Raw genomic sequence first — 21,918 nt, 5'->3', positions numbered from 1 at the left:
TATAGAGGAATGATTAATTTGTAACAAACAACTTTTGTATAAATAGTGCCAAATTTAGGCCCATAACTGAAAGTGAAGAAGGAAAAAAATGCTGGTGCTTTAAACACTGTTAATTTGAAATTTTCACACTGAGCATGTGCTGATATATAGGGTGGAAAGGATTTGTGATATTTAATGTTTGTGCTTAGCAATCAATGTCTTATGTGCCCCCTGCTTTTATTATCAGTCAAATCAGTTGCCCACAGCTTGAATTAAGACAGACATATATATGCTACATGCTCTTGCCACCCTGCCTGGCTTTTAACCATTTCATATGCGAAAATTTTTGCTAGTCACATGGCACAGTTAAAGCAGGTGCTGACTGTGCTTACATTTCTGCATAGAAATGTACTGATGGGAGCTGGTGCTTCTTGGAGTGAGTAAGGAACTCATGCCTTGAGTGGTTGTTGACACTTTCTTTTGTTGTTAAAGTTCATCTGATGGTATGGCAAATGAGTTCTGCAGAATCCCTCATGGTGAAGGGTTCATGAAAGGGAAAATTGTCATCTATCCGGCTTCAACTTCCTGAGAAAGAATGGATGAGCTTTCCCTTTCATTTATCTTAGTATGACTAAAGCTATTTCTTATATGTACAGCGGACACTGCGGAACTTAAGACTGCTAAGTAACACTTCAGGATAAATGGAGGCTCTGTGCTTAAACTTGTTTGATTTGCTTTTAATTCGTGATCCTGTTCCTCGGATAACCGAAGCAGTTTGGTTTGGTTCCTTGGGCAGATAGAACTCCTGTGAGGAGGCCTACTCTAATGAGCAAAACGTGTCCGAGTAATGAGGCCCTTTAATAGAGACAAATAAGCTTTGGAACTAGGTCTACTGTAACGAGCAAAATGTGTTTTAGTAATGAGGCCCTTTAATAGAGACAAATAAGCTTTGGAACTAGCTGCAGTGCTTGTCCACAGTGTTCGCCCGTTGAAACTTTGTGCCATTGACCCAAACTTGTGCAGGTTTCATTGGGCGCCCAGAGTCGGAACAGCTCTTGCAGAGGCATGGCGGGGCGGCAGCAGGTGCATTCCTTGTGCGGGTTCATGAGCGCATCAAGGGCTACGTCATCTCGTACTGGGCTGGGGACCGCTGCAAGCACTACCTCATTGATGCCTCACTCGGACATTGCCAGTTCTTTGGCTCCAATCAACTTGTCTTTCCCCGGCTCAGGGACCTGATATGGCACCACACTGTGAGTATTACAACGTTAGCCCCGCTAGATGTGTCCAGTGATGTTCATGGTTCAGATAGGCGCACAGCTAAGCAAATGCTGCATAATGCCTGCATACCAAGCTCGTAACTTGTTGGTTTGCAAGTCTTAAAGGACTACATTCTGGATCTGTTGGATATTTCGGTTATGCAAGAAGGGGAAACTGTGACGGTCGCTTGCAGAGCACTTGACAACCTATTGGTAGTCTGCAAACACGAGGTGGCCCCTCTACCAAACATACTATGCCATTAACTGGCATGTTGATTTCTATACTTGTGGACAACTTTCTGTGGCAATGAAGGGAAAGATATGGGGGGGGGGGAGGGGGGGGGACTGTCTGAATGTGTGTTACTGTGCCAAGTAATCCAGCATAACTTTACAGCGCTTTTGCTTTCTTGGAACAAATACTGAATCACTGTAGTTTCCACGTGCAATGGTTTCACATTTACTCAAATTGGAAGAGAAAAACAGAAAAAGAAGTCAAGTTTAACACTCAGTGGCATCTTTCCTTTGTTTCGCTGTTGTAAAAAGTATATATTTTTTCTTTTCCCCAGCTTACTAATGCAGATGGGAATGTGCGACTACTCTCAGGCGTGATCCTACTCATGCACGCTTTGCCTCCGTAATTTGTTATGCTGCCATCAGGTACAGCATAACAGCAGCTGCAGTGATATACCAACCAGATAATTGGCTGTGATAACACTAATATTTCAACAAGTGCTCCAATTGTCTGGCAGCCAATACAAAATAGTATGAAATACCTGAAGGTGGTGCTAGTTATGAAAGTCTGCGAGTACAGGCAACAGGACTGGTGCATTAGTGTAGCTTTCCTGGTTACGTACCGATGGCTGGCTGAAAGCACATGTGATATGCTGACAACTGCCAACATGCACCTACTTGCTGCTGTGCCACTGTGACTGACATATCTCCTTACAATTTCAGACAAACCCGATCACAGCTTTGGGACAAGAACAGCTGCTCGACCCTTGTCCCCGCAACAACAGCAACAACTTATTCTCACTGCTGCCCACTCTTGGCCAGTGAAAGAACAGCTGTGAAAACCCGACTTCTCACAACACAAGTGCCAAGCATTGACATCGTGACGTGATTTGATGTGGTGTGTGTGCGCGCTGAGTGCAATCGCAAGAATGGCAATGCATCACCACCAGCACCACTTACCAACCGCTGTGATTGAACCGAAGAACAGCGGAGGGGTAATCCAAGTTGCTGCGTGCAATTATGCCCGCGATGCTTCTCTTAGCTGCAACTTGTGTGAACCTGTCTCTGTCTCCAATCCGGTTTACACGTCCAAAGATTAATACTAAGTGGCGCCCTGTTATGTGGCTGGCTACAACTGCAGAGGCAAACTGCCCATTTTTGATAGTTTTTTTCTTATAATTGTAATATACTGTACATAACTTTAGTCAGTGCATGTGATTGTAGTAAGCTGTTGTTTGTACAAGCTGAAGTTGTGCATCTTTTTCCTTACAGCTGTTGTTGTAGGTGCAATGTGTGTTGTCTTGAATGCCAGCAATGCATCCTAATGCTACGTTGGACTTTGTAGAACAGTGTTCGAGCTTATCAGAACTGTGTATTTTGTTGGCACACGTGGCTACCTATGCATTTTTTTTAGCAGAGACCCAAGTTACGTGGAAGAAAGTGCTGTAAATGGACGCGTAGGATGGTCACTACAGTTATCTACTTAGATAGCGGTCTGTGAAAAGGCAGCAGAACTGTTGGCCAGGCTACTAATGCCATATATTATGGTGCTATTACCAATGGTGCTTTTTCGAGATTCTTGGTTGGAACATTGGCATTGGAACCGTTTTTAGAGCTCAAGAGGTGTCCAAAACTGGCATATCTCCACAGAAGACTACATCCCCATTGTTGGTGACTTGGTCTACAGATTCAGCACATTGTGATAATGGTTAGATCTTCATTTATACTTTTGTCTCCCATAGCCTCTCGACATACTGTGTACATTGTTTAATGCTTATGACTGGCTTTAGTGCAAAGTTTCTAACACATAGATGACTGGCTTTCACATAAAGTTGATCACACATATACTAAAATACAAAATGGCAGGTTGCTGCTGCCATTTCGAACCTTCTCTCACATGACAGCTGTCAGTTATTAATCGTGTCACAAACAGCAACATTAGGGAAGGGTTGCAGTCGTAGTGCACACAAGCATTAATTGACATTGATGATACCAGTTAATGCAAACTTTGTTGGATGATTTTATTTCAACACGATCAAGCTTTTGTTTTCCTGTGACTTGCCCCCAGTCTTTAATTGCACTGGTGTCATTGTTTTGTTTTAAGATTATGCATGGTTGCACGTTTGCAGTAAATTGTTACCTTTTTTAAGAGCAGACAGTATTTGTTTCATGAACAAATGTATGTGTTGCTGGCTGAAATATGGCGCATTTTTTTTCCATGCCAAAACACTAAACGCAAGACATGGAAAGAGCTGCTGCAAGTTTGGTTCTGGTATGTTTAACTAGGCAGGTTTTCTTGAGGTTTTGTTAGAAGCAGAGAGTTGAATTTGGCTCGAGAAAGTGCCACCCATAAAGCCTTCGTTCCCAGCTGGTTTGGGTTGAAAAAAAGAGGAGGATGGGGTGCGACTCTTACTGCTGCTTCTTCACCATTTCTATCGAACATACTACCAAAATAAATTATTTGAACTTTTATGACTTGTGTTGTCTTGATTTTAGACTCAAAAGGACAAAGCAATAAAGCATTGAATCAAGATTTGAAGGGAGTAAAATCTAAATTCTTGCACATGCCTGGAGAAATTTCTCGGTGCACTATGGCAGTTGTAATGTTATGGCATTAGTCCCGCAATATACTTGAAACCCATGCATCCAGCAGCAGGCAACCAAAAATGCTTTGGTTATGGAAGTGCACTAATAAATGAATTATTCAAAGTTGTTGCCTTCCTACATTATGTTACAAACCTACTGTTTAGCACACAGGCAAGTTGTTGTTGTTGTTGTCCTTAGTGGCCGTGGCACATACCCACAGTGGGGGATTGGCCAAGAATCGGGCGGTTCAATTAGGTGCCTAAAAATAATAATGATAACAAGGGAGTTAACAATTTGGGCGTGTAAGTTTAAAAGTAAACGTTTTGTGTTTGGAGAGAAAAGGAAATAATCAGATCAAAACCGGGTATAAGATAATAATAATAATAACAATAATAATCAATAAAAGATAAGAAATAAAAAAAAGCTATGGTTGGGAGGGAGAACGATCAATCTAACATGGAAATCGATTGGTTTCAATGAGGTAATTTTGGATCGCCAAGCAAACATTTCTGTTGCTGAACCCAACAATGGAGGCTCCAAAAGACAGGATCACAGGCACTGATAAAGTTAAACCAATAGAGCGAAGCGGGATTTCGAGTAGTCGTTTTCTTATAATAGAAAAACGTCTGCAAGACAACAAGAAATGGTCGATTGTCTCCGCTTCGCCACAGAATGAGCATAATGGTGAGGGGACCAGACCAGACCTGTGGAGGTAGAAGTTCAATGCAGGTATACGGCAGCGCAGCTTCGTGATAGACACTTCAATTTTCCGTGTTCGGCAAAAATCTCTGTTCCAAGGGTGCAGGAGATGTCCGTAATCCGCAGAGTTAGTAATTGCGGAGCCTGACACTGACTGTATAATGATACTCCTGCGAAATCTAGCTGCAGTAACATAAGCAGTCAAAGGGCAGCAAGGAAGAATCGGGCCACTTATCGATGCCTTGGCTAGAGAGTCTGCAGTTTCATTAATGATTAGTCCTTTATGGCCAGGCACCCAAATCAAACGCACGCTTCTCAAGTAAGCAGGTACCAATGATTGAAATGTCCTCATCACGCGAGAATCACTAGAAGCAGTAAGGGATGAGCACAGTGATAAAGAATCAGTGACTATCACGGCTGACGTAATTGATGGTCCTAATTTGCGTAATGCCAGCACCACGGCCATGAATTCGGCTAAAAAAATCGGTATGAAATCTGGCAGCCGAAGAGAAAATGTCCAATCGAGAATCGGGGAAAAAATTCCTACACCTGACTTTTCTTCACATTGTGAAGCATCTGTAGCAATTACAACGTTTGTTTGAAGGTTTTTCAGATGATCTTGCAATATACCGTCTAGAATATGGTGTGGAAGTAATTTTGCGTTATTAGGAAAGATGTCATCAAATTGAATATCCGTGGCAACAGCTCTGTCGGTAATAGGAAGAACATCGCATATGCGCACGCCCAAAGAGTCAAGTAATTTTTGGACAAATATAATTTGCGGATTATGTAGTCGCGGCCAGATGACACCGAAAAACAACGCAGGTTGTGAAATAAAGATTATTTGGGGATGGCGCAGTGGTGATTCGTAAATCCTTAAGAACGTCTGCACCGTCAAAAGCCGGAACCTGCACGGAAGTGGCGGAACACGGGATTCTAGATAAAGAATAGAATTTGCAACAAATTTAGGAAGACCTAAACACAGACGTAATGCTTCTCTTTCTAAGAGGATTAGAGGACGGGACATGTAGGCTGGAGCTCCAGAGAAGAGCACGCAACCAAATTCTAGTACAGGACGAACGTACATACGATATATCATTAGGAGTGTATCTCTTCTCAATCCTATTCGACGACTGCTCAGCCTACGCAATATGCCAATTGCACGGGTACCTTTCCCAGTCAAATGATCTATGTGTGAGCGCCAGTTGAGAGAGGTATTATAAGTAATTCCGAGGTATTTAACAGATTCCACCTGTGGTATGTCTTGAAGGTGGTAAGACAATGAAATGTGCACTATGTTACGTATCGGAAATACGAGAACAGCACATTTGCTGGCATTGAGGGTGAAGTGACTAGTATCTAACCACCTCTCCAGATCATAAAGGTAAGTTTGCAGCCGTTGGTATAGCGCGTGGATGTCGTTTGCAGATGCAAAAAACGCAATATCGTCTGCATAAACATAAGTAGTTATTTCTTGATGACAAGGTAATGTGCTCATGAGAATATTAAAAAGTACCGGGGAAAGAACTGAGCCTTGCGGTACGCCTCTCGTTTGTTTGTGTCTAGAAGAAGAAACGCCGCTTGCGTAGCAATAGAATTCTCTTTCACCTAAGAAAGACCGAATCCACGCTACTATATACCCAGGAACACCACAGGAAGTTAACCGATTGATCAATATTGTGTGCTCCACAGTGTCGTATGCTTTAGCGATATCGAGCGTCACTAAGGCAGCGTATTGCCTATGACGTCGAGCGAGTTGGATTCGGCTTTCTAAGTCGACGTGGGCATGCCAGATGGAGCAGCCGGCCCTGAAACCAATCTGACAGGGACTAAGAAGGGAATTATCATTAACAAATTTCATGATGCGACGGTGAAGGAGCCTCTCAATGAATTTTACTACGTTTGATGTTTCCTTTGTGTATGGAAAGCCTTCATCCTTTAACTAGAACAGCCAATCTAACTAAAGCACACTGGAAATTGCAGGGTACTTACTAACGAACCATGGTGCAAGTGCCCATGGTTACGGCACAGAGATCTCTAAAAAAATCTGCAATGTGTTACTCTATTAAGTGCTGAAATTCGCAACAAGACTAAGTAGTTGCGTGCCTATTGAAAGCATGAAAAATACTGCTTCACTCCAGTGTGTTTTTTTTCAGGAGCAGGATGGGAGTGTGGTTTACACTAGCCAGTAACTTTTGCACTCCCCATACTGCTTATGACGCAGCAAATATGCCATTTGACTTTGGCTGGAAGTTTAAGAATTGCTGAGCTATGGCATTCTGTTTGGGGTTGTGCATGTGATTGGAGATTGGATTCCCAGCTGTGATGGGCAAATTATACTGGTGTAACACAAATGCTCGTGCCTTTAGGTTTAGGTTCACACTTCAAGGTCAATGTCCAGAGCTCCCTTGCTCACTGCGCCACACCACGTAGCCCAGCTGTTGCTTTGGGACACTGGACACTAAAGGGGAACACACAAGCTAGAGGAAGCTTTAGCTTCAGGCTAACTCAATTTCCCTATAGTAAACAAATAGCTTTGGAAACAAAAAAAGTGGAAATTTCAATAAACCTCCTTTCAGGTACCCTGAACTAACAGCTTTGTTTTACCAGTCACTAAGACATGGAAAAATTTTAATGCAATGTGGCCTTATGGAAACAAAAGCAGTAATAAATAGTCTGTGTTGCATGTTTAGGTAGTTCAGTCGAACATCTTTGCAACGAGCACCATTATTACGAAATGCCCCTTATATAAAAGGGGTAAACTTGGCCTAGCCAGATTTTTCTCTGATATTGCAAGTACATATAGAATTTCCAATGAAGTTGTGTTCTAAACTTGAGAAGGGTAGAAATTTGGCCTTGTTGGTGCAGCATGCAAGTGAAGCGCAAGAAATGGGGACAGACAAGAGGGTACAACACAGCACATGTGTTGCAACTTCAGTCTGTACCTTTGCACTTCACTTGCAGTACTGTGCTGCAAGTATGCCTGATCAGATTTCAATAATTTATAACAAACATGCATGAAAACATACTTTGAAACATATATGAAAACATACATGGAAACAGTTGTTTTAACATGTGCAAAACCTTGGCACTCGCATACTCTGCCATGAGAAGCTATTTCTGAACAACTCCGAGACCAAGTTATCACTGTTGGAGTCTAGATGGGTCTCCTGTTCTGGTGCAGAGTCCGGTTGCCTGAACCAATTGTGTTTTATGAGGACTACTGCTGGTGGCCAACATACAGGCTATCTCTTGGAGTGAAGCGATCCAGCTCTCCTCGGTGCATGTAAGGGAGAGGGGTGCGTTTGAATGAGGCAGGAGAGATGGAAGGCATAATGGTCAACAAGTGGATCTCGGTTGACTATTATGTCCTTACATGCTCGGAGGCCATGACCAATGATATCTTTGATACCATTAAGAATAAGGAAGCTTGTGAATCCAAAAGACAGTGCCAAGAATCAAGATAAGAAGGTGACGCCAAGTGAAGGAAGTAGCATTTCAATTACACCCCTGCCGCGACTTTCAGCTGAGCACACGCAGCCTCGACAACGTCAGGTCAGCAGCAGTAGACTACTGAAATACAGCAGTAGACTACTAAATGTGCCCTGAAATTAACTATTATGAATACCTTGGAACATATCATGGCTTATTTTAGCATGCTTATTGTCTTATTACACAATCTAGCGGGTGCAAATATGACAAAGTGAGCTACATAAAATCGGAACTGAGCTCCCATATATACATGTTATGAAGGCGTTTGACTGTAGTTGCAAAGTGGACGGTTGAGTAATGTGGTTGATGTTAATTTTGCTTGCATTTCAAGAGGAACCTAAGGCCACATAAGGATAAAGGACAGGCACTGAAATTTTTTAAAGAATGGACAATAAACTCAAAAGACCAACTTGTGTGTGCATACACTCGAAGGCATATTCTGGCAAATTCATTCCACACTTAAAAAGGGGAAAAAAAAAATGCAAACATTTTTTTTAAGCTTAAGCTTCTCCCAGCATTAAATGCTTTCGTGATCTCATGTGCCTTCTAATTTTTATGTAATCACATGTGCACACCCCAAGCTCTGCATCCATGCAACTTACATGTGCAGACAGATGCAAGTTGTAACGTTGGTACACAAGATGAAAAAAAAGAAATCGGAGGGCATACGAGAGCTTATCATCAGAAAAAACAACTGGCATATCAGAACCATATATACTTTTTTGAGTGCAAAATAAATTTACTGGAAAATGCTTTGGATTGAGCATATGCAAGCGCACATTGGCCTTTTGCATTGATTCTCCATTTCTTAATGTAAGTTGTTAGTTTAGGTTAGGTTTTTATCTTTGTTCAACTGCAAGGAAAATGACTGCATTTGGTTTACCTCAAGTTCATTGATAAAGACCCCATGTTAAACTAATGTGAGCGGAGATTTCTTCCGTTTGTCTTACTAGGTACTACCTTAGCTTACAAGAAACGTCAGACAAACACAAACTGAACATGGTTACGTGTTGTTTTATTGCAACCTGCTGCTTGAGACTATATTGGAGGCATTGCAGAGGGATTTATTTCACACAAAGCACCTTCTCTTCTTTCTTAAAGTGCACAGAATTTTGCTACTTCATGTGTGCTTACAGCCATCATATCTTTTAAATCTTGCTGTTTCACTTTCTCCGTGAACCACCACCAGCCAGCAGCATGGCAATCCTGATGAAAATGTTCAGTGTGTCCAAGTAAATGGAGATGGAGCTGCAAAAATGAGAAAGCATTGGTCCCTGTAAGTCTATACAGTGTACAGTGTGTGTTAATTTTATTTGAACAGATTAATCCTACAAATACAATAACAAATTTTTCGAAAATTTGATGAGAAGTGTGAATTTTATTAAAACCAACCATTTATTTCACCATTATTTATTTTCTAAAAAAGATGTGATACCAGGAATGCTGAAAGCATTTTTACTGCTCTTGTTGAAAAGAACAGCCAAATACATCGTGCGTTATTCATTTTCGTGTGAAAATTACAAGGTAGTGCCAAGTTTGTCGTGACAAGGTAACTGGTCATCGACAGTTATAAGGGGGTAAAAGAAAAAAAAAAAAGGTGCACAGAGCATATTCACACACAATTGCACAATTCAACCTATTCAGGTAGATTACCTGTAGAGGCAGACATTACTTGTCCAACAAGTCTCAAATGTCCACAAAACAAATGGCAAAGATTCACTGATTAAAATTTTAATTATTTGCTATAGGGCACATTGCAATTTCAAAACTTGAATCCGAGCAGTAGCGAAGTCGCATCTGCTTCACAGAAATAAAAAGAGTAGCACCACCGTGCAGCTTGTTCTGCTTGCTCTTAAATGCTTTTTTTTTTAATAAACTGTTTATTGCAAGTAAGTGCTCGTGATGTCGATTCTACATCTCTGTCCTTGTTGTTTCATGCTACCTTCACTTTCAAGATATCTGTTGGCAAAATGTGCGGCAAAATACATTGGCATTCCAGTTAACCCTTTATTGACGAGTGATGCCTATGGGCAACATACCATATGAAATTTTTTTCTGGCCGAGTTCCAGTACTGAGCAACAAGTTTCTAGCTAAATGTCTTCAGCCAACACTGAATGACAGGTAGCAAGTGCTGTTTGTTAGTTTAGAGTAGGAACACTGGACGAGAAATAAGTTTGGCACACAAAATTCGCTTTCTTTTGAAAGCATCGTTAGCGGAGACTACCAAGGCAAGATATCCAGCTGCAGTGGTTTCGCACATGTGATGTAAAGCAAATGAAATGTGCACCTATGGTTCATACATTGTGGAATCTCGATAAACAGAAATTTCTTAAACGGAACACCATCCTCATGGTTGGTTGGTTTTGTATCCATGCAATCATCTCTGCAATTGCAATAATACTCCTGGCAAAGGGAACTCCTGACAAATGGAGCCAATTTCCCCGATTCTTTGAGGTTCCGTTTTAAGAGAGTCCATTGTATGACTAGAGCTGTCCATACAAATTCCAAACGAAGCCTTGGGTGGCTTGGGGTGAAGCCCACTTTCAGTTTTCTGCCTGGTGTTTCCCCCTTATTGCTGAAAAAGCTTCAGCAAAATATTTCTTCTTTTCACTGATTATGTTTATTCTCAATGTGTTTTGCACATTTAGATATAAATAACACCAGAGAAAAATCTTTTTCTATGTGCAATCAATAAAGTGTTAACTTTTCACAAACCTTCCCTTCCTCTAGCCTTTTGGATAACAGGAAAGCTAATTCATTTATGAGCAGACCTTGGGGACTAATTTTCTGAGAGTGATGCTTGGCTTAGGGTTGTCACTATGCAGACATGGCTTCACTGCTGCTTGCATTCAGCAATTTCAGAGTGAATAATTAAAAACTTATTCAGTGAATCATTTGAATGATCTAAAAATTACAATTTCTCACACAGACAATTTTTACTTCTTCCATAAATTGACCTCGAAAGAAAAACATGCTAGAAACAGTAATGGTTGCAAACATGTAATGTGGAAAACGCAGCTACAGGTAAGATGTATGAAAAAACAATGTGGGGAACAATCGCATGTTTTTGCATTACGCATACCAAATGAGCTAATGCGGCACTGTTTTCTCATCCACTTTATGGGATATTTATGTTCTACCAACAAACTAACCCTGGGAGCGTTACCCAGTGCCACCATTCGCAAACTTTGGTAGCGGATATGGAACATCCTTTCTGCCACAGGCGTCACGAGTACATGATCTTTTTGGGTGAAGGCAACTGGTCAATAAACCCACATACTCACTGAAGGCATCAATGTTGCCAGATTCAAGACCCTCGTTATGTAACGAATGAGAAGAAAGGGAACAAAGGGGCCCGACTTTTATTAGTCATATTTCAATTCAATCAATTTGTGCCATTTAACATAGCTAATTCGAGGGTGACAGAAGTTCCTACAGGAGTGCCAAAGGTTCCGTGCCGGGTCCGTTGCTTTTCTTGATCTTTATAAATGCTGTGCCTCGTCACATAACCTCAGATATATGCTTGTATGCTGATGACTGTGTATTATATCATAAAATTTCCTCCTTCGATGACCATCTACAGCTTCAAAAATCATTTTCTAATTTTAGCTCTTGGTGCGATACCTGGCAAATGACAATTAACATCCGTAAAACTGTTACGACTTTCACTAATAAAACAACGCCTTCCGCTTTTACTTACAAAGTTAATAATACTCCAATTCAGAGCGTTAGTGTATATAATACCTTGGTCTTGTTTTCACACCCAGTATGTCTTGGACGAAGCACATAGATTTAATGACCTCAAAAGCACTGAAAAAGTTAGGCTATCTACGCCGCACATTGACCACAGCCCCAAGGGATACTAAACTACTGATGTATAAATCACTAATCCGGCCTATACTAGAATATGCTTCTCCCGTCTGGAATCCCCACAAACAGTGCGACATTAATCAGATTGAGGCCACCCGAAAGAAAGCGATCCGCTTCATATGCCGTAGGTATGATAGGGATTTTTCACCCTATACAGCGCTTTCATCCCTAGGCTTACAACCGCTCTCAGATCGCCGACGCACGGAATCACCGACGTTTTTGCATTGCATTAATAACTCTTCCTGCCGTATATTTTCAGATAACTACCTGACTCCTGCCAAGCCATCTAATACTAGAAGTCACCATCCCCTAAACATCGCACCTTATTTTGCTCATATGGACACCTTTAAATACACTTTATTTCCCCATGTAATCGAGTACTGGAATTCTTTCCCTGGTCCCACTCGTTCTCTTCCTTTAAACTTATCCTTGGTGGCCAATGAATAGTTTTGGTTTGTATTGTTCGTATTGCTTGTATTACTATTTTTATTTCTTTGCCTTTCACACCCACTTCTGCAATAGCCCGATCGGGCTGCAGTATGTACAAATAAAATAAATATCATAAGAAGCCAACAAACACTGACACCAAGGACAACATAGGGGGAAATTACTTGTGCCTAATAAATGAAATAAAGTACTGCATAAACTTCATACAACATGTGCCCTAAAATTAGTAATTACATAGTTGATTAGCATATTTAGATAATAAGCAATATTATCATTTAAAATGTTTTTGCTGCTAATGTCCACTAGCTACGTAGCATATCTACCAAAACAACAGGGGCCTAGAGATTAGTTTTTTTTAAAAAGTAACATGGTAGTATATTTACATTTTGAATAAATGCATCATCTTCAAGTAGCATTTATGTTTATCACTTTTTCCTCTTGTTTCTGTCCCCTTAGCATTCTTTTAATGTGACAGTCCTACAATGTGCTCATTATACTTGGAATGGAGAAGCAACACAAAAGCTCAAGTTCCAGTGAAATGTCCACATGTCCTTTTAAGGCATGTGTTTACAATGCTGAATCTATTCTTAGCAAGACCAATGAACCGAGGTCGATCTTGTGAATTAGACAGTTCACGCAAAGTAACTGCTACACTGTAGTGCACTGTTGGCTACTGCAAAACAGAGCTGCAACGCTGTGAGTATAATGGCAAATCATCACGCACTGCCATTTTCTGGACTATTACATCCCAAATTTTACTTACAATACTGCCTCTCTACTTTGAGAGACGCCATACTCACGCATTGACTGGGTCGTAGGGCTGTGCAGCATACAAGGGGTATGTCTCGGCCATCTTGACAATGCGCTGCGTGTCGTAGAGAAGGAAGCCGCCAAACAACACCAAGCCACCGTACATGCTCAGCGAGTAAAGGCCAGCACCCAGGACTGTGGTGGGAGGCAGGAACATCGAGCCTAGAAAATTGGAGGAGGGCCAAATTCAAACAGTGTGCATAGAGAATAAAACAATGGTTGTACATTGGCAAAAAAAAACCACTGCATGCCATTCGTACCACACACAAAGTATACACAATTTTATCACTACAACCACTGACATTAGCTGCATGCACCATCATACGTGGACCATTTAGATAATCCAAAATTAAGTTAACAAAATAAAGCCTACCTCTGTAAGCATAGCACCACTGTTATGTGACCTGTGCAAGCTTTCATTTCTCAGAACAAAACACGCGTAATACATGGCGGGAGAACATGCCACAAAAATTTTAATTGCCTAATTATCAGCCCTAATTATTAGCACTTCCTTCAGCTAGACAACATGCCAACATTACCAACCTAATTTACTGTTCCAAGATATTACATGTCTATACGTGGAAACAACCCCACAACTTGTAAATGGGCCCAACATTGTCAACTCACCGGACTGCTCAGACGTACAGCAGAAAATAAGATCTCGTAGGGCATACCCTGATCAAGGTTCCCTCGTAATTGTTGCATTTTTTGTTCAGAATACAACAAAGTAGAATTGCTTCCACTGCTTTAGGGAGGTGAAGGTGTTGGCAGACCTCATTGAAAATGCTAGCTATTCCCTCCAAGAAGGCACATTCACTCATGGTTCTCTGATCTAGCTACAAGGGAGTTTACCAATGTCCTAAGCAACTGCTGCACTTATTTGGTATGAACTTATTTCAATTACCCCACAACACCTAAGCACTATTCCACATCAAGGAGAATCTGGAAAACTTCTTCACTTTTGTTTCTGGTCATGAAGGGTACATTTGTAAAAAACAAAACAATATGTTACCTGAGTAAAAATTCATCAGTTATGTAATTACTTAGCGAATGGTTTTCTGAACTGTTGACAAATGAAAACTCACTCCAGCAAATCAAAAACACTGTCGCTATTATAGGGCTATTATAGTGCTTAAGTGACAATTCTGAGGCATTAAACTCTGCGTTACATAAACAATACCTTGGGCTTTGTGGATGGAGTTTAAGGCCACAGGCAAGAAAATTTTGGACTGCCTAAAAAATTATAATTTCAGATAGTGCAAATACAGAGCAGACTCCGTGCGAAATTTTACATTTGAAATACAAGTGTATGCATTATGAAGAGCTAGCAAAAGTAGACATCTACGATACCAAAAAGTGAAGAAAATGCCACCATTAACACTTGCTCAAAGTGACTTGTGACCCCAAACGCACAGTTCCTTGGCATGACCTCCAAGATTAGGTGCTGCCCGACGAGCCTGCAACACGCTGCAAAATCTTGGAGGCAACATGCTGGGACTAATGTCAGATCCACTTACCACTAGGTGCACTCATTTTTTTTGGACACGCTAAGGGCTGTGAAAATTTATAAAAAAATGAATGCACACCTTTTACTGGCCCAAAGGGCTCAAATGAGCACAGGCATGTCTGAAATAGTGAAGGCTTGCCAGCACACTTATTAGGCATGTTGGTGCTCGTAATATGACAGGAGATAGCAGGTGTGCATGGACTATAGATTATGAACTGTACCCTGTGACAGTGTGCCTTGCCACTCTTAGTATGCTTCACCGCAATACATTGCATTTGCTTTACCTCATAACACAACTGTATTGTCGCAAGCTGACTTTTGGGATCCAGCATTATGGAACGCTTGACCCTTGCCGTGCTTTTCACACTTCGAAGCCATTGGCGAGGATGACCAAAGCAGAGTCAGCACCACTGCTGACAGCGGCGAATTCTAAGAAACGCGCCAAACAGAAAGAAGCTTGGTAGCAAACGACACAGCCGCTAGGCCTAGCACTGTAGCGGCGGTGGCTATGGCTGCCAGCGGATCGGCATGCAAGAACGTTCGTTTGAGGCTGTGAAATAAGAATGGCAGTGGTGGTGGCTTCAATTAATGCCACTTTGGACCTGCGGTCATGGCAAAAAGCCCAGAAAATCGGACTGCATCTGAAATTTCAGACATTCTTAAACATGGGGTACGTGGCGCTGCTGTGAAGGCGTCCAAATTATAGGGCATGTCCGAAAACTCAGTCGTCGACTGTACGCATATTGTTTACCTAAGTGCTATTGTTGCAGCTGGCTTTTAAAAGAACTTGTTCATGAAAAAAATAACTTTTGACCCACTGTAGAAATCCTGAGCACGAGCTACAGTATAAGTGCACCGCTCCCAACATTTGTGGCAGTGACATCTGCTATGCATTGAAATGAAAGAGAAAGTGGGAGGAAGAAAGAAATATTGCCAAACTCCAGTGACCGATTCTCTTTAACTCAATTACTGCGAACAGCAATTATGAGCCCTTGACTGCTGGATAATGTTCAGGAAATTCCATGTGACCAGAGAAAAACCCTCAGGAATTTCTGTAAAACAGAGACAACTCCAGTGTCACTAGAACAACTTCTGAAAACTCCTAAAAAATGCTAAGAGGCTCTTCCGCACTCTGATGAATCACGATGCTGGCATGCAGTAACACTCTGCTGTCTGCAGCGCTATCCACATTACAGCCTTATATTTTTTTTACTTTCTGCACTTCACTGTTGTCTAAATCTGACTGACATCGTCAACCTTGGGAAAAGCTATGAAATTAGTATAAAGGCTTTATTGTATTCCACATATATTCAGATCCATGCATTGCACTGTCCACTTGCATTTAAATCTTGGTACAGTAGACTTCCCTTCATTCGACTTCAGTTACTGATTCAATTTTTCAGTCAATTCAATCCCGACCAAAGGTCCTGGCTAGTGCTCATACATTTCTATGGGCCAAAACCTTTGTTCCTTCGACCCCAAAAGACGCATACACCTGACCCCAATGGTGACGTAACACCATGGCAGCAGCATCTGTCTTGGTAGCACTTAGGGGACAGTCAATGCATCAAATACATGTTATGTCCTACCGAAAATTGGCATTTTTGGCCCACCTTCGGCAGATTCAGAATCAAGAACAGCAGCCCGCAGTGAACGATTACTATTCGATTCAAAGGTGCACCTTTCTTCCCTCCTAGAAAATTGGTCTGTAAATCGGCTGCACATTATAATTGTAAACAAAACTGAAACCCTGTTCGTAGTGTCAACAGCCTATCACCAGAGCCAGCATCATTACCACTATCACAAAATCGTGCAAAAAAAAATTTTTGTGCAGAATGGCAATGACGACATGCCGCTTTCAGTCTAATTACAAAAGCTCATTCAAAAGATAAGTAATTTTACAAGCTAAGCTAGTGGCAACAGTGTTGTATCACGCTTCTGGCACTCCGGAGACTTCACAGACTGTAGGACAAACTGGTGTGGTTACTCTAGGCGTTATTGGAACCTCACCGATGGCACCGGCTGTTGGAATCTCAGCGCTGCCACCAGCTGTTGGAACCTCAGTGCTGACGCCCGTTCTTGCAAATGGGTCCCAAGCCCCAAGGGTAGCGTTGGCCTGGCGGCCTGGGGCACACTGGAAGCATCCGAAGGTCCCGGCAAAGCATGAGTCGACTGCTAACAGAACAACTTGTTTATTCTAGCATCGCAAAAGAGCGGCCGGTCAGGTCCACCGAAGTGGAGAGACGGGAGAGCACGATTCTCGACGGAAGAATTCGGAGCCTCTCCCGTCTCTCCACTTCGGTCGACCTGACCGGCCGCCCTTTTGCGATGCTAGAATAAACAAGTTGTTCTGTTAGCAGTCGACTCATGCTTTGCCGGGACCTTCGGATGCTTCCAGTGTGCCCCAGGCCGCCAGGCCAACGCTACCCTTGGGGCTTGCGACCCATTTGCAACAACGGGTGTCAGCACTGAGGTTCCAACAGCTGGTGGCAGCGCTGAGATTCCAACAGCCGGTGCCATCGGTGAGGTTCCAATAGCTGGTGGCAGCGGTGGGATTCCAACAGCCGGTGCCATCGGTGCGGTTCAAATAGCTGGTTGCCAGCGGTGAGATCGCGACAACGGAGGCCAGCAGCGAAGATATGCGGTTGACTGTATGCTGAGCAGCACAACGACCATCCGGGAGCAGTGCAACGAGCCCTGTGTGATGACTGGTTGCCTGCAGCGGAACGACTGCGCTGAGGTCTTGGCTGTGAGGTTTGGTGAGTGCGGGACTTTCTTCTTCTGAGTTTTGCCAGGCTTTTGTTAGTGTCAGAAACAGAGCTGGTAATTGTGGTTGTCGTTGCTGCCGGGTTAGTTTGCGGCAAGACAATAGTAGGCAGTAGAGAAAGCAGCATTCAGAGCAGCCATGGATTGGAAGTCGTTGCGCAAACCGAAATTGCTGGAGCTTGCAAGAGAGTTGGGTCTGGATGTCTCAGACAAACTCAGAAAACCAGAACTGCTAAGGGCTATTCTTGAGTTAGAAGCTGAGGATGACGAGCTGTCGGAATGCCTTTAGACCATTGAGGAGAGGGCTAAAAGACAGGAGCGCGAACTTAAAGAACAAAAAGAGAAAGATGAGCGTGAACGTAAAGAACAGATAGAACGAGAGCAACAAGAGAAACAGATAGAACGAGAGCAACAAGAGAAAGAAAAAGAGCGAGAGCAACAAGAGAAAAAAGAAGAGCGTGACCGTCAACACGCTTTGGAAATGAAGCGTCTCGAGGTGGAGATGGAACGCGCTCGTAATGGAAGTCAGGCACACGGTGCAGGAGAACGAGTATTGTTCAAAATGACTGACCTAATGCGGCCGTTTAAGCTTGGAGAGGACATTGGTTTGTTCCTGGTTAACTTTGAGCGAACGTGCGAGAAGCAGGGGTTCTCACGGGAAACGTGGCCACAGCGCTTGCTCACTTTGTTACCCGGCGAGGCGGCCGACGTAGTCGCTCGCTTGGAGAGAGAGGAGGCAGAGGATTTCGAGAAAGTGAAATCGAGTCTGCTAAAAAAGTACAGGCTGTCAGCGGAGGCGTTCCGTCGGAAGTTTCGGGAAAATGAGAAAGGCAAAAGTGAGTCATATACAGAGTTTGCCTACAGGCTAATGTCAAACATGCAGGAGTGGCTCAAAGAAGAGAAGTTTGGTGACCACGAGAAAGTTCTACAGTGTTTCGGGCTGGAACAGTTTTATAGTCGGTTACCTGAGAATGTGCGGTACTGGGTCTTGGATAGGCCAGACGTTAGTACGGTGGCTAGAGCCGCTGAGCTAGCCGAAGAGTTTGTGACGCGTCGGGCTCGTGGAGCTAAGGACGGTCAAAAGGGTGAATTTGGCTCCAAGTTTGAGAGGCCGAACTTCACGCCCATGAGAGCAAAGGGGGACACACGTAGTGCGGATGCGAGTGAAAGCAGTCCGACCGAACGTAAGGAGACGGCGGCAGCCGTAGCCGAACGCAGAAAGCGATTCGAGGCGAGGCAAGCACGCGTGTTATACGTGCCAGAAGCCGGGTCACTTTTCGGCGCAGTGTCCAGAAACAAAAACAAAAGTCTTGTTTTTGTCATTATGCAGCACTGACGAGAACATGAAGCTTCTCGAGCCTTACATGCGAGACCTCCTCGTGAACGGGAAAGAGTGCCGAGTGCTTCGCGATTCCGCAGCTACGATGGATGTAGTTCACCCCTCTTACGTAAAACCCGATATGTTCACGGGCGAGTGCGCATGGCTCAAGCAAGCCGTGGAAGCTCATAGCGTGTGTCTGCCTGTAGCAAAAGTGCTTATTGAAGGACCTTTCGGAGCACTTGAGACGGAGGCGGCAGTGTCATCTATGCTGCCCCCCCAGTACCCGTACTTATTTTCGAACAGGTCCGATCACCTCCTGCGCGAGAAGGGGCTTTTGTTTGGTGAGGCTAGCGTTCAGGCGTTAACCAGATCGAAGGTTCGGGAGCTCGCTGCAAAGGCGGTAGTTGCGGGGCCGACGTTGTCGAAGGATGAGAAAGGGTCAGAGGCGCAGCAAGCTGATATTCAGAGCACGCCCGAACTGAATAAAATTGAGCCTGTAGCGTTAAAGGCACCAGATACTGGAGAGGAAATTCCCGATGCGGGAAAGTTAGAAGAGCTATCTGCAGACTTGCTCATCGCGCCTACGTCAGACGGACTTAATAGGTTGCTAAAAGTCAGCCGTGCGGCTTTGATAGCCGAGCAAAAGAAGGATGGCAGCCTAGAAAACATACGCTGCATTGTCAAGGAAGGTATCGCCAAGAAAAATGCTCGCTTTGTGGAAAGAGGTGGGGTCCTGTACCGGAAGTATATAGACCGCAGGGGAGTGGAGTTCGATCAGCTGATCGTGCCTCAGTGCTATCGTCAGGATCTGTTGCGCTTGTCGCATGGGGGTTCGTGGTCCGGACACCTAGGAGTTAAGAAAACTAAGGACCGTCTCTTGCAAGAGTACTATTGGCCAGGGTGTTTTCGGGACGCAGACCACTTTGTGAAGACATGCGACATGTCAGCGGGTGGGCAAACCAGGGGACAAATCGAGGGCGCCGTTGAAGTTGGTACCTATCATTACGGAGCCTTTTAGACGGCTCGTTATTGATACAGTGGGACCTCTGCCGGTAACAGCCACGGGGTACAGACACATTTTAACTGTGATCTGCCCAGCGACAAAGTTCCCTGAAGCAGTGCCGCTTAAAGAACTTAGCTCAGTTGAGATAGTCAATGCACTACTGTCCATATTTGCGCGAGTTGGTTTTCCTGCGGAAATCCAATCAGATCAGGGCACAGTGTTTACTAGCGCTTTGACGACAGCCTTTCTCGAAAGGTGCGGGGTAAAGCTGTTACACAGCTCAGTGTACCACCCCCAATCGAATCCCGTTGAGAAGCTTCACTCCGTCATGAAGTGCGTGTTGAGAGAATTGTGTTTTGAACATCAAACTGACTGGGAGCTGTTTCTGCCTGGGGTGATGTTTGCATTGAGGACCGCGCCGCATGCGGCTACAGACAATTCGCTAGTGTACGGTCGCTCGCTGCGATCTCCGCTTCGTATGCTTCGAGACGGATCACTGCCCTCTCCAATGGCTGCAGACTATCTCTTTCACAAATGGCCGCCTCCTGCGCTGGAGCCTCGCTTTGCAATAACATTCCTTTGAGGTGTGTTACAAAAAGGGGAGTCCCAACGGTAACGCCGATGGCTTAAGTCGAAGCCCCTAACGTGGGAATCAGCCTCAAAATTGTTTGTTATTGATGTTTTTCTTCCTGAGCCAGGATTTTTAACATATTGCTTTTGTGTAGTGTTTCAAAGTGATGATGTGCTTTCTAGTGCAATTTTCCGATTTGTGGACGCGTTCTGAGTGCTGCTAGACTACTGTAAGGAACTAGGCAGTAGTATAAAAGGGGAAAGAGCCTGGCATGGCTTAGTGAGGGTTGTGCCGTGCTTGCTGACTGAGCGGCTGAGTTTCGGCGTAGTTCTAACGCTTGCTGGGAACGAGAACAAAAATGGCAACTCTCCCGAAGTCACTTTGCAGTGTCCTGTGTGAACCTGAACGTGAGAACGAGGCCTTCTCGGTGCGCTGCGCTCAAGAAACGCCGAGGGACGACCGACTTCGGTTATGAGCATCATCGAGCGACATCCCTCCGGACAGCGGATGCAGTCCCCTGACCATCGGGATCTCCTTCCCCCGGCGGGGCGGTCTGTTACGTTTCGTCTACGACGCGCGGTAAAGCCGGCGCGGATGCAACGGACCCCGGGGCTTCGTTCAAAGCGGCGGACATTTTGGCCCGTTCGGAGCGGCCGCGACGCATCCCCGCCGAGCGCGTCCCGGCATGTTCAGTGCCACGTGTCTTTGTGTGTGCGTGTGTGTGTGTGTGTGCCCACGCTTGTCAAAGCGCGGCAGCCGGGGAGAGGAGCTCCCCAAGTGTGAAGCGAGGAGGTCTGACCGGCGCCGGCCCGTCTGATGCGTCACTACACTCGTCTCTACATGTCTCTCAGTCCGTCCGTGCCTCGCTGTCACGTGGTGTGATCCCGTGACCTTCCTTCTTGCCCGCGACGCCAAGAGCATAAAAGCAGCTGCTCCCGGACGCCGAGAGAAGGGCTCCGATTTCTTCTGTTGAGTAACGTGCTCTCCCGTCTCTCTACTTCGGTCGACCTGACCGCCCGCTCTTTGCGATGCTAGAATAAACAAGTTGTTCTGTTAGCAGTCGACTCATGCTTTGCTGGGACCTTCGGATGCTTCCAGTGTGCCCCAGGCCGCCAGGCCAACGCTACCCTTGGGGCTTGCGACCCATTTGCGACAACGGGCGCCAGCGGTCCGATTGCAATAACGGGTGTCAGCACTGAGGTTCCAACAGCTGGTGGCAGCGCTGAGATTCCAACAGCCGGTGCCATCGGTGCGGTTCAAACAGCGTAGGCCGCTACTATACCGTTCTTGATGGTTGCTGAGTTGTTGAAGAAATGCTTAATATCAAACAAAGTGAACAGCATGGAGAATGACATGTTATGGTATGTATACAGTTT

The 21,918-nt window shown here is 44.2% G+C and overlaps 2 protein-coding genes across 5 annotated transcripts in view; one reads left to right on the top strand and one right to left on the bottom strand.

Moving 5' to 3' along the window:
* The window catches only part of LOC139060188 (SH2 domain-containing protein 4A-like), a 400,299-nt gene extending 396,358 nt beyond the window's left edge, over nucleotides 1–3,941 (top strand). For all 3 annotated transcript variants that reach the window (XM_070539143.1, XM_070539140.1, XM_070539142.1), the window contains 2 exons: nucleotides 1,003–1,232; nucleotides 2,193–3,941. In XM_070539143.1, coding sequence (XP_070395244.1) covers nucleotides 1,003–1,232; nucleotides 2,193–2,294 — 332 coding nt within the window. In that variant the 3' untranslated portion in view covers nucleotides 2,295–3,941. The remainder of the gene's footprint in view (nucleotides 1–1,002; nucleotides 1,233–2,192) is intronic.
* Nucleotides 3,942–9,240: 5,299 nt separating this feature from the next.
* Nucleotides 9,241–21,918, bottom strand: part of LOC139060187 (growth hormone-inducible transmembrane protein-like) — a 34,339-nt gene continuing 21,661 nt past the window's right edge. For both annotated transcript variants that reach the window (XM_070539138.1, XM_070539137.1), the window contains exons 6-7: nucleotides 13,365–13,536; nucleotides 9,241–9,494 (exon numbers count right to left, since the gene is read on the bottom strand). In XM_070539138.1, coding sequence (XP_070395239.1) covers nucleotides 9,410–9,494; nucleotides 13,365–13,536 — 257 coding nt within the window. In that variant the 3' untranslated portion in view covers nucleotides 9,241–9,409. The remainder of the gene's footprint in view (nucleotides 9,495–13,364; nucleotides 13,537–21,918) is intronic.

The sequence above is a fragment of the Dermacentor albipictus genome, chromosome 1 (genome assembly GCF_038994185.2).
Source record: "Dermacentor albipictus isolate Rhodes 1998 colony chromosome 1, USDA_Dalb.pri_finalv2, whole genome shotgun sequence".
Classification (NCBI taxonomy): Eukaryota; Metazoa; Arthropoda; class Arachnida; order Ixodida; family Ixodidae; genus Dermacentor; species Dermacentor albipictus.
This window is presented reverse-complemented; position numbering and strand designations above follow the sequence as displayed.